Source organism: Seriola lalandi, unplaced genomic scaffold (assembly GCF_002814215.2).
Source record: "Seriola lalandi dorsalis isolate HSWRI2012SDOR001 ecotype SW California unplaced genomic scaffold, Sedor1 jcf7180002054557, whole genome shotgun sequence".
NCBI lineage: Eukaryota > Metazoa > Chordata > Actinopteri > Carangiformes > Carangidae > Seriola > Seriola lalandi.
In genome coordinates, this window is record NW_019525110.1 from 313,002 (window position 1) to 326,177 (window position 13,176).

At 39.3% G+C, this 13,176-nt stretch overlaps 1 protein-coding gene and 2 non-coding genes across 3 annotated transcripts; all 3 read right to left on the bottom strand.

The window, feature by feature from the left end:
• Positions 1–43: 43 nt before the first annotated feature.
• ahcy (adenosylhomocysteinase) lies at positions 44–10,340 on the bottom strand. The gene is made up of 6 exons (XM_023415760.2): positions 10,197–10,340; positions 6,029–6,219; positions 3,241–3,316; positions 2,877–3,029; positions 1,571–1,683; positions 44–274 (listed from the first exon to the last, which is right to left on the bottom strand). The coding sequence occupies exons 1-6, from the start codon at positions 10,222–10,224 to the stop codon at positions 59–61; spliced, it is 777 nt and encodes a 258-aa protein (XP_023271528.1). The 5' UTR covers positions 10,225–10,340; the 3' UTR covers positions 44–58.
• LOC111662037 (small nucleolar RNA SNORA17) lies at positions 1,959–2,094 on the bottom strand. Its single transcript, XR_002761274.2, has one exon. It is a non-coding gene; the product is annotated as a small nucleolar RNA SNORA17 (small nucleolar RNA).
• Positions 3,544–3,679, bottom strand: LOC111662038 (small nucleolar RNA SNORA17). Its single transcript, XR_002761275.2, has one exon. It is a non-coding gene; the product is annotated as a small nucleolar RNA SNORA17 (small nucleolar RNA).
• Positions 10,341–13,176: the final 2,836 nt, after the last annotated feature.

Below are 13,176 nucleotides of genomic sequence, written 5' to 3' on the forward strand. Positions count from 1 at the left end.
AGTTTTCTCTTGAAGGGTCTGAAGACTTCCTGAACGCTCCATCCTGCTCTGTCCGTGGTCACCTACCCTCCATGGCGGCCTGCAGGGCGTTGATGGGGTCGATCTCGGTGACGATGACACGAGCTCCGAACCCACGCAGAGCCTGGACGCAGCCTTTGCCCACGTCACCGTAACCCGCCACCACGGCGACTTTCCCGGCGATCATGACGTCGGTGGCGCGCTTGATGCCGTCGATCAGACTCTCCCTGCAGCCGTACAGGTTGTCAAACTTACTCTGCAGAAGGGACAGAGACAGGAGACACGATGACGTCGAGTTTCTCCAGAACAGAACCAGGAGACAGACCAGTTCCTGCTGAGGACCTGGAGTCATGTTCAGACATGGAGTTCAACAAGTCTGAGGATTCCTACGACCTCAAAGTGTCACTGTTGAACTTTTAACTTTCTGACCAAACATGGTCTGAGTGAGACAGTGGACACGACGTGTCGACAGACCAAAGTGATTTCTGCACAAAATCAGATTGTGATTCTTTTATCAGATCTTGTGATTTCAGTGTGAACGACTGAAGAAAATATAAGAATGATGAAGATGTGATTCTACGTCTGGAGAATATGATCTGTAGGTCGTGGCGTCTCTGTAGCGCCACAACACTGATGGTGCTAACAATGCTAATGCTAACAATGAACAACAATGTGACACATTTTACCTTCAAAGAAACTGCAGCTGCTGAGATTTGGATGTTGAACGTGGTCAAACTGAGATTTTGTTTATATCTGGATTAATTGTGCAGCTGCAGATTAAAGCTGCTTCACTGAGCGGAATAATTAGAGATGTTCAACAACATTTCTCATTCTATTTTCACATGAAGAAAATAAAAAACAGCTGTCTGACTACCAAACTACTGACTGTGGATGAGATATGACTGCTGTATGACTCATGTTAAACATCAACACACACGTGAATGAGATCTATTATTGTCCAATCTGACTGTCACTCAAAAAATAAATAGATATACTAAATGTAGGAATTAATAACTTTTTAACTGGAGCGACCCTCTAGTTCAACTTGTTGACAAACTGCTGGTGTTTTGCTAACAGCTAATGCTACACTGTTTACCAGAAACCACCTCTTCTTCACTGCTCTGAAACTGCAGCCTACACAGGAAGTTGCACTACTGTTTTAGAGCAGAGAGGAAGAAGTGATTCTGGACACCTGCTGTTTATTCCAGCTCATAAACGATAACGATCATTAATGAACTCCACGCACGCTGAAGTCTGATCAGGTGTCGGAGGCGTTTCAAAGAGCAGCATCAGAACAACTGTAGAGTCGGTGTTTCACTAGAAGATGAGATCATTTCAAAACTTCTATAACGAGTCATTTTGCTCTAAAGATGAAGAAAATCAAGACAAACACCTGATATTATTAAACTCCACCCACTTGTGAGGTCACACTTTACAAATCAAACATGTTGATGGTGATATTTAAGAGAATGAACGAGGATCAATATCTTCCTGTTCCTCATGTGGACTCTGCACGATGCAGCTGAACAGCAGGACTGATGGAGGTGGTTACCTTGGTGACAGAGTCGTTGACATTGATGGCGGGGATCTTCAGATCACCCTTCTTCATCATCTTGTACAGGTTGTGGACACCTGTGGTCGTTTCCTCAGACACTCCACGGATACCTGAGAACACACCAGAGTCACATGACCGAGACGTTTCAACAGAGACTGTGATTTTTTTTTTTTTGGGGGGGGGGGGGGGGCTCAGATGATCTCCACCTGTGACACTGGAGGAGGAGGAGAAGGAAGAAGAAGAGACTCTGAATTCAGTTATCTTGGATTAAACGTGAAACAGTCATGTTCTGGTGTTGATCATCATCAGTTAGAGCTCTACCTGTGACTGACAGGTGTGACCTTTACAAGTGTCTGATTGGCTCATTCAGCAGCCTCAGTGTTGAGGTGTGGGTGGTGATGATCACTCTGAGTCCTCAGTGTGTCGTAGAGTCTCAGTGCAGACCACCACCTGTCTCTCTCTGCCGCCTCCTGACACAGCTGCAACACTCACAGTTGAGCTGCAACGCCTCGAGGGGCAGGACGTCACTTCATGTATAATAATAATAATAATAATAATAATAATAATAATAATAATAATAATAATAATAATAATAATAATAATACTTCTGGATTATTGCAGTTATTTAGTTATTAGCACCATTGAGCTGCTGGACACTTGAATTTGCCGTAGGAATAAATAAAGCTCCATCCGTCGTTGGGAACCACTGATCTACAACATCACAACTTTGTTTGAAATGACTGAATTTTAAATAAAGTTCAACTGTAACAACCTCTAAAAAAAACATCTTTTGATGCCTAATATGATGATGATTAATGAGAAACTTAATGAGAAATTTTTAACCTCATTTTATTCTTCAGTCACTGTAGATACTGTTTTTAGTGGCATCTGCTTTTTACTTTAGATAAAGCTCAGGTTCCTGTTGTGTTGTTCTTTTCTTGTTCCTTTTTTGTCTTGGTTTTTATTTTACATTGTTTTGCATTAGGATGTAATTTTTCCCTAAGTGGAGCCCAGGAAGAGGAGCTGCGACTTGGTGGTGGCTGATGGGAAGCCAAATAAATAAATCAAATAAATAAAAACATGAATGAGATGCAGCTTGTGTCAGACCAGTGTCCAACTCTACAGCAGCTTCAACATGTGGATAAGACGGATCTTCATGAGTCCCACAGAGAAACCTACACATCGCTTAATTTACTCTTACAGTACAGTGTGTGTGTGTGTGAGTGAGTGAGTGAGTGAGTGAGTGAGTGAGTGAGTGAGTGAGTGAGTGAGTGAGAGAGAGAGAGAGAGAGAGAGAACACACCTGCCAGCAGTTTGGGGTACTTCTTGTGGACCAGGTTGGTGAGGTCTCCTCCGTCGTCCAGGATCATGTTGAGGGGCTGACCGTCTTTGAAGTACACAGTCTGTTCGATGCACCACACGTACTCCTCATCTGTCTCTCCTTTCCACGCGTACACTACACACACACACACACACACACACACCTGTTCACCTGCTTCCTCTCAGAGTCACATGGGAATATTCCCACCCACCAACTGTCAATCTAAACTGTGGGTGGTGTGGACACACTAAGTGTTTGAACAGTTGCAGTTCATACATAAATCTGAATGTATATATTTTCACTCAGACAGGTATGGAACATCATACACACAGGTGGTGTGTGTTACCTGGAATACCAGCCTTGGCGATGGCGGCAGCAGCGTGATCCTGAGTGGAGAAGATGTTACAGCTGGACCACTGAACCTGAGGAGGAAGATAAACATTGACTTAATATAAACATAATTTAACTATTAGAATCAGGCTTCTTTATCTTTTTATCCAAGATAATTAAAATCAAATTCCAACTAAAAGTGAAAGTCTAGATGAGTCATGTTCTGGTGTTGATCATCACCAGTTAGAGCTCTACCTGTGACTGACAGGTGTGACCTTTACAAGTGTCTGATTGGCTCATTCAGCAGCCTCAGTGTTGAGGTGTGGGTGGTGATGATCACTCTGAGTCCTCAGTGTGTCGTAGAGTCTCAGTGCAGACCACCACCTGTCTCTCTCTGCCGCCTCCTGACACAGCTGCAACACTCACAGTTGAGCTGCAACGCCTCGAGGGGCAGGACGTCACTTCATGTATAATAATAATAATAATAATAATAATAATAATAATAATAATAATAACAACAACAACAACAACAATAATAATAATAATAATAATAATAATAATAATAATAATAATGCATCTTAACTAGAGCTGCACAATTAATCAAAACTGCAACATAACCAAGTGCAATATCCAAATTGCAAGAGCTGCAATGTTTCTTTTGACATCTAAAATGAGAAAAATCATATTCAAGATGTAAAGGAACAAGATTGTTTGGTGCAGGAACCAACAAAATGCAAAAATTAGCACTCTAACTAAAATCATGGCTCATATCACAATATGATGTGTCTTTCACATGGTTCAGCCCTGATCACCTTGGTGATGATGACCTGGTTCATAAAACAACAGCAGCTCATTCACTTCATGTTGGATCAGACTCAGATTCTATTTAATGAAGTTAATGATCCAAACACGCACAGCGCTGCCATCTAGTGTCACACACACTGCACTGCAGCTTTAACTTCCAGCTGCATGTGACAGAGTTTAACTTACTGTGACAACAGGTGTTCACTGACTGAATAAATCCAGATACAGAGTCACACAGTTCAGTGTCTCAGCACAGAGACAGAAGTGAACCAGGCTCAGAGAGCAGGTTGTTGTTTAGTCTCAGCTGGTTCTCAGGCTGCAGGATCCTGCAGGACCAGACCAGACCAGACCAGGTCAGATAAAACCAACATGATAACAGACTCACGGCCTTGAGACAGACGGAGGGAGAGGGAAAACTGAGACAGTTTGTTCTGATGACTGGATCAATAACCTGTCCTCTGTCATTAACTGACTGTGGTGAACTACAGCAGAGCTCCACCTGACAGACACAAGTTCACTGGTCAGCTGCTGGTCTGAAGCCGTGTTCACACACCGAGCCATCACCAACACAACCAGTCATCCAGTTAAGGATCATAAGTTTATGTATGTATGTACTTACTTACAAGTGTTAGAAAAAGTCAGTGAACCTTTAGAATTAAATTGATTATTCATTTAAAGTACTAAATTAACTTCATTAACGTACGACTTTGTCTTAAAATATAAAATCAGATCTTTATTAAAGTCACCATGAAGAACAATCTATTTTACTAATAAAACAAATCACTGCAGCGGAAACTGTGTGAATCTCTGGACTAATGACGTGAACACAAGCTGCTGGAGTCACGAGCATGAAGCCATTTCCTCATTCCTTCCTTTGACACGTGAACGCACCGTTTTCTAAAGTTACAGTGAAGTGAAAATATAGAAAACTTCACAGAGCTGATCATCATTATAAGTTTTGATGTTTACACAGCAAGAGAAGAAAGACGAGGAAGAACAATTTCACTGATTGTGACACTGGATGTAAAAACATAATCAGTTTACGATCACTCTGATGTAAAGTCCTGTTTCACTCTGAGCTTCATTTACTGGGACTAGAGTCTTAACGAGGCTCCAACACTGAGATCAGTCAATATGAAAATAGTATCAGTTTACACAATCACTCACAATAAATAATAAGGACATTAAACACCAACAATTACTTCTGTTTATGAAATGTTAAATTATTATAAAACTTTTAATGATGATAATGAACGAAACTCTGAAGTTGGTTATTTTATTCTTTAGTAAATGACTGTAGCTCAAGGCTAAAGTTGGAAACTAGCTAACATTAGTTAGCTAAACTGTAACTTAAGGCTAAAGCTAGAAACTTTATTTTGTTAAATTACATGTCTCTTTATTTTGTAACTTGGATCTCTTTAGAAAACCATGTGTTCACATGGTTGAAGGAATGTGTGAGGTGACACATTGTGTTGATAAAAACTAATTTATCAACGGGAAATGGCGTATGTATGGTTTTTATGTGAACGCATCATTTATGAATCTTGACCCAGATGTATTCTCCACACAAACTGATTCTTCACATGAATCAAGAACAAGTCAAACTAGGATAAAGAATAACTAATACAAACAACAACAGGTCTCCGTCTCCTAGAGACGTTTGACTCGACAATGAACAACCAGAAGACGCGAAGTAGATCTGAGTGGAAACAAAGTCCAGTCTCATCGTTGTATAAGAGACTGTGTGAATGAACAGATCATGTCCTCGTCTAAAGCATCTGTCTTTGCTCTTAAAGAAGACGACTGCAGCAGGTCACAGCAGCTGGAAGCTTTAGATATTTCAGATTTATATTTAGACTTCCCTCATTTAAAGATGAGACATGAGCAGGTGAAATAAATAAATCCACTGCAGAATGTGGAATCTGCCACACTTCCTGTCACCATAGAGGGCTGTTTTCTGATTGGTGGATTTTCTCTGGGTGAAGACGTTTAGACATTACCTCAGCTCCGAGTGCGATGAGGGTCTCGATGAGCACGGCGGTCTGCAGGGTCATGTGGAGGCAGCCGGCGATGCGGGCGCCCTTCAGAGGCTTGGACTGACTGTACATCTCCCTCATCTTCATCAGACCGGGCATCTCATTCTCTGCGATATCAATGGCCTTACGCCCCCACTCGGCCAGGGTGATGTCAGCTGGGGGAGACACAGGGAGAAATGTGAGTATTACAGTTTATATATTCTCAACTGATGTCTTCTATTCACCATGGACTCCGTTTATTTAATCCTGTCTAAATATGAAAATTCATATTTTTTTGCAAAACAGCAAATGTGCAAATAAAGTAGTCTGGTGAAAACTGCAAATGTTTTTCCTAATGCATGTAAAATAGTGCATCATTGCCTAATGTGACTGCGAGCCGTTACACAGTGGGGGGGTTGAACTGTGTGTTGTAGTTTGTTCACTCCTTTAATCTCCATCAGCTGCTGCTGCACATGTGCAGTTTGTTTTGTTTTTATCAGTGAAGAACGTGACCTCACTCACAGAGGTGAGTGATTTAAAACGTAATAAAGCATCACTGTGTACCGTTACATCAACATGAAGTCTCTCCTGAACGTTCCAACATTAACCAGAAGAAGAAGAAAAAACAAAAAAACGTGCGACTGTAAACTTGTAAAAAAAAAAATTAAAATAAACAAAAACATATTTGTAGTCGAGTATATTTTGAAGTTGTGAGGATGAAAATTGTTTGCCCTTCCACTCTCATGAACACATGTTCACCTGTCGTCTCAATTAAAGGACACACCACCCCTCAACATCACCCCTACAGAAGAGGATTAGGGCCACGTTAAAAAATAAATAAAGTTTCAGGAAAAAAAGTTTTTTTTTTTTTTTTTTTTTTTAAGTCTGAATTTTAATAGAAAATGTTTTTCCATGTGGCTTTAATCCTCTTCTGTACACCTCAAATCTATCAGGTATCAGATCATGATGTTTTCATGATAACAAAAACAACAACAAACACATGAAGGGCATAAATAAAATCAGAATAAATATACTGAAATATGCAAAATGCCCGACAGGTAAAGCTGCAGGACTCTGCACACACTGTAAAACCTTCACTTCTTGTTTTCAGTTTGTGTTGCTTCAGTAAAACTTTGTCTCCATGAAGATTTGTACAAAGTGTTTTTCTCCACTAACAAAACTCTCTGGTTCACAGCTGCATGATACAACATGGAGGGAAACCAGAGTTTTTACAGTGAAGGCAAAGAGCCTGTCAGTCACAATCAGGGGGGAGGGTGAAGAGAGGCAGCAGAGGCAGCGCTGCAGGGCGAACACCGGCTGATAATCTCCAGCTGGACTCACAACAGAAGAGCAAAGAGCCACAGCTCTGCATCTGCTGCTCTGAATCACTCCGTCCTTTATCTGAAGCCACCATGTGTCAGAGCTGGAGTCAGAGCTTCACTATCAGATCACATGGCACTGAACCACCAGCCCACTGCTAACAGCCCCCCGGGGGAGAGAAGCAGATAAGGACCAACATCACACAGGGACATTATCCTTCATTATCCATACTGAACATGTGTGCTGCTGAAACCACTAATCTGTATACTTCAAGTTAGAGATGATCAAAATATAAGAGGAAGCTTTGTGATTTAACAGGAAGTGAAGAATTCTGCTTTATGCTGCAGATAAACTTCAGGCAGCAGGATGAGGTCACAGAGTACAACCAACCCCCCCCACCCCCACCAAAGAGACTGCAGCCTGTTCAAACACACCTCAGTTGGTCTGACTGCACTGAACCAGCACTGGGCCGACTGACTGGCTCAGGAACGACTTCACTCTGAGCTCAAAGTCGTGACTGAACAAAGTGTTTTTATTTATGAAGCTTCAGACTGAGAGAAATGATCTTCAGTCTCTGAGCAGCTTCATGATCAGAGTGAGGAGAGGAGCTTCTCTGCTTCCTCTCTCATCTCCTTTAGGAAACACTGGAGTTTCCTTTACCAAAGGAAAGGAGACATGCCGTCCCACAATTCCTTGCTGCAGCAAAATTTAAAACCACAGCAGAGCCACATACATGTAGAAACATCAGAGCAGCTGTTTCTGTCTGATGGACTGAAGCCCAGATCCATAAATATAGATTCATTCTCTTTCATCAGTCAGGAGTCGTCATGAAGAACGAGCTGATGAATCTACAGTTACATCATCATCATCAGAACTAAATACTATAGTCTATACATTCATGTTGTTTGACTAAATCCTCCCATTGTGGAAAGACCCAAACATGAATTTTATCTACTTAACAAACATATAAAATGTCAGGAAACTATAAACTTATGTCTGAATATAATTTATTCTCTAATGACACTTTCTGTATTTTTCTTATTTCAACATTTCAATCCAGTTGACAGTCATCCTCCAGGTGTTATAAATAAGGTTAGTTTAAAAAATAAATAAATAAAAATACTGTGTGTGTATTAGTGTAAGGTCAGTCAGATTCTTCTCCTCAGTCTTAATGAATTCTCCTTCACATCTGTGACCTCATGATGATTTCCATGGAGGTCGGGCAGACGATGTGAGAGGAGGTTATTTTGACTTTTCAACCGCAGCCTAAAACTTCTAACTTCTTCAGACGAGGCTCAGAGAGTGAAACAAGTCTGTAGCCGTCTTAAGTACATGAGCTGAGCTCCAATATTGGCAGGAAGTTGGGTTCAAATCCCATTCAAAGCCACCTATAAACAGTACAGTATTAGTCTTTGAAGTGCAGTTATCCACCACAGGCGTGACTGGTACGACTGCTCTAAAGACCACAGCAAACTCTGTTGACTGATTCTGGTATAAAGGAATAACATACTGCAGCACTAATGACTAATATAATGCTGTATTGATTATTAACATAAAACATCAGAACTGTAGGAGAAAATTACACTTTAAAAAAGGTGTGAAGTAACAAGAAAGATTTGTCTACAGGAGAAAATATGTTGCACTGATTTACCACTTGTTTTATAGAGTGATAATGCATTAATTAGCATGTCAGGACTTGACAGATAGTCACTGCGGTGAAGTCTAAACACTTGACTGCCTATTTCCAGTGGAGGCTGTAGACTTTGCCCCGGAGCTATCTGTTAGCAGGACGTTGTGCAACTTCTGAACCAGCTGCCGAACTCGTCCAGAGCAGTAGTGACAGCAGCAAACAACTGTTATGACACATGTTACAACTGTAGTTAATGTAATGAATGATACCTGAATTAATGAATGAATGAATATTCTGCATGTGTTTTCTGACACATTCACTGAATGCAATTTTTATCAAATATTTATCAAGTGCATTTTTTTGTTTTTCAATGTAAATATGTTACAGCAGCTGTTCCCCTTTACTTATTTTTCATTTTTCCCCCTCAGTTGGTTTCTGGAGCCAAACATCTGAAGAAATAAAAGATTTTTTTTTCAAAACAAATTAATAAAAACATTTAATCAAATGCACATAACTCTAAAACCTGCTGCACACAAACACCACGTGTAGCCCAGGACTACTACAGTGTGTAAGTTACATAGGCTGCAGCTCAGTCTCTGCCTGCTCCTGTCACTCATGCATAAACTGGCGGAGCGGCGCCAGGCATCACGGGAATTGCAGTTTACAAACACAGACCGGAGCTAAGGAGCGTGACGCCGCCGGCTCCGCTAATAAACTACAACACCCAGAGGCTGTGGACTCGCCTCTGCTCAGATTGAAGCCCATGCTTGGCACCAGAGCGACTGTTACATGTCGATTCATTCTCTGATTTGAATTAAAGTTTGAAAAAACGACGGGTTAAAAGCGGGAATTTACCGGATGTAGCCTAAAATGATTGTAGCGAACAACAAACATGCTCAACACGCTGCTAGCTAAATCACAATAACAACAGCTAACAGTTTACCACATGCTAGCAAGTTAGCAACAACTGAGCCACGAGAGAGAGGGTTAACGATAGAAATCGCGGGAATAACAATACATTAGTCTTAAACGTCTGAAAACATTAGCTTCACTGCACGGTGACGTTTTCAGGCTAACCCCCGATGATGGAGGAGCCGTTACACGTTAGCATAAACTTAACAGCATGCTAGCTAAAAAACCGCCGCCGTGCTTCACGGAGCTTGACTCCGGAGCACAGTTAAAACGATGAACCGTGATACTGACCAACTTTGAAGGGGAGTTTGTCAGACATGGCTGATTTCTGGTGTTGTATTCCGGGCAGGTTGAGCGCTGCAGCAGCCTGGCCGACGGATAGTGGCAGAGAGGGAGGGACGGAAACATGACGGCTCGGTTTTTATCGTCGGAGCCGAGTTTACACGACGTACCTGGACCTACTCTGCATTTCTATTGGCTGTAGAAGATCCCGCCCCGCTTCTGAGCGATGTGATTGGATAAGGGTTGGTGTGGGCCGGCCAATAGGCTGAGTGTTTGGAACAAGTTTTGTCTGGACTCGGTTGGTGTTTTCCCGGTTAGAAAATAAGTAACTGAGCTACTCCACTGACTGCTGGAGTTAAATAAGATCATTCAGATTACACAAGACTTTAAAACACATTTTATTACACACACAAACTATCTCATCTTAATCTGTAATAACATGAATGTTGCTTTTGTTATTCATTTTATTCATGAGTTAGTTATAATTTCTATCTTTAATCACCCATATGCAAATGTAATACATGTACACATACTGAATTTACATACATGAAATACATGTACATATAAAATAAAATATAAGTAGAAATTATATTTGAAACCTATTACAAACTGGAACAATTTTATATATTGACATATATTTCAAGCTCATAAAAAATTGTATGTTTATTAATGTATGTATCATTCAACATATACAGTCTGCTCATAACATGTTATACTACATAAAAACGAATCTAGATATGTTAAATATATATGCATATACACATTTTACTCTGGGTATTTCATATATGTCATAAACTTATATCTTAGCTCAGAGGATGTATATATGTGATAATCATATATCCCCTTGTAGGTGACATATATGTATATATATGTATATGTATGTATATATTATATTTCTGTATGGGTACTTGTGAGTGTTTGTTTTGTTTACTTATTTTATAAAATTTATAAATGATCATGTGTCACCATTTATTACCACTGTGATTAAGAATAAAATCATTTATCTTTTTACACAGTTTACTTTATTTTAATTTTTTGGCCTTGGATGTGTAGCACTGAGTCTGTGGGAAGCAACTGATATCCAATGTTTTAATGAGCGACTGGAGCATCTGACACAGAGTGCCCAAAACATGAGATACAGAAGTCCTGGTACAAGGTCATGTAGAAGGTAACAACAGGAGGAGTGAGATACAAGTGACACGGTTCAGCTCAGTCCCAGGTTTTGTTGCTGTGTTTTGATTTATTTGTAATAAAGTCTTCATCACACTGAACTCAGAGGACTGTGTGTTTTAATTGAGGTTATAAATGTGTGTTGGAGGATCTGAACTCCTCCGGCCCAGCTGAAAATTTCTCTGCCAAACTGTGAACTGAACGACATGTAGTACGTAATAAAAATAATACATATTATTTATAGGCACCTTTCAGGACGACTTACAAGTCACAGTCAAAATAAAATACAAGTACAAGGCATAAAATACAAATTAAATTAGAATAAATATAATTGTATAAAAGTAAATATGATTAAACGCTGGTGTCGGAGTTGGTGTGTCTTTATTACGAATGTACTGGACAGTGATTCACCATCACCATCACATAATGTCACATATTTTTTACTTTTTTCCATATTCTTTCTTTTAACACATCCATGTGTCAGACTCGTTCTTCATCCAGTTTTCCATGTTCAACTGTCATTTTTCTACTTTTACAAAATAACTAAAGAAGCTAAAAACTGCTCTGTCCTCCTCTGCCTTCATTTAATCTTTTAATCCTGCACTTTAATGAGATATGATCTGTTTTATAATCTGTTTTTATGCTTCTTTTATTTCTGTCAGGATCATTGAATGACCTCTGTGTATGATAATGTTCTGTACAAATATATTTGCCTCGACTTTAGGTTTATATATTTATTCAGTGCCTCATATACACTCAACCCTCTGAACGTAAACTAAACTAAAAAGATAATAATAATAATAATAATAATAAGATTTATATATTTTGCACTTTTCAAAACGCAGTTACAAAGTTACGAAAGTTAAAAGTGAGGATGAACAGTCCCAAACAGAAATGTAATATATGACATACAATATATGTCTCCAGAAGGGGATATATTATTAACACATATACATCCTCTGGATATAAGTATATAAGTTTATAACATATATGAAATACCCATAGTAAAATTTGTTCATATATCAAAAATATCTATGTGATGAATTTATTTAAATGAATTTTACATAAAACACATAGGTGCTTTCTATGTAGTTTATTAAAACAACATACATGCTAATAATTATATATGTTTTTATGTTTTTCTTTTTTATTTTAAACACGTCTCCTCACATTCTGGTAAAGTGTCTCAGACTTTTGGACTCTAATGTTTATTATATCTACATATACTAACAGGCTGTGGAGGGATATATATTTATGTAACATATAGCTTCAATATAAGCATATATACATAAATGTATATATTTGTATAGGCTACATAAACATGTCAATATATGAAATTGTTCCAATTTCTAACAGGTTTCATAATATATATAATTTTTACATATATGTACATATAAAATAAAAATGTATGTTTCACATACGGAAATTCAATATATGTACAAATACTGAATTTACATATGGGATAATAAATGAATGATAAAAACATTTAAAATCAGTTTAAAGGTTTTATAACATCTGGGGAGAGAAAAGTGACAATGGGACAGAAGAGTGGCAAATAATGAAAGGAATCTATAAGAAACTTAATATAATTATAGATTGTATATGAGAGATGAAGCTCAGTACGAGTCACATGCTGACTGTGCGCGGCCTGAACTCACCACACTGTGAAACCTAGAGACTTTACCATAAGTGTAGAAACAGGAAGTGAAATGCAGCCTGGTGCTGAGGAGGTGAAACTCAGCTCACTGCCAGAAACATTACACTCCTGCTAATTTAAGAGCAGCTCGCCCCCCAGCCTAAAGCCTATTTACCCCCCCCC

Coding starts and splice junctions, on each gene's coding strand:
- ahcy (XM_023415760.2), bottom strand. CDS start 10,224: ATGTCTGACAAACTCCCCTTCAAAGTTG. Junction 6,220..10,196: donor CAAACTCCCCTTCAAAGTTG/GTCAGTATCACG, acceptor TGTCTCCCCCAG/CTGACATCACCCTGGCCGAG. Junction 3,317..6,028: donor TCATCGCACTCGGAGCTGAG/GTAATGTCTAAA, acceptor CTTCCTCCTCAG/GTTCAGTGGTCCAGCTGTAA.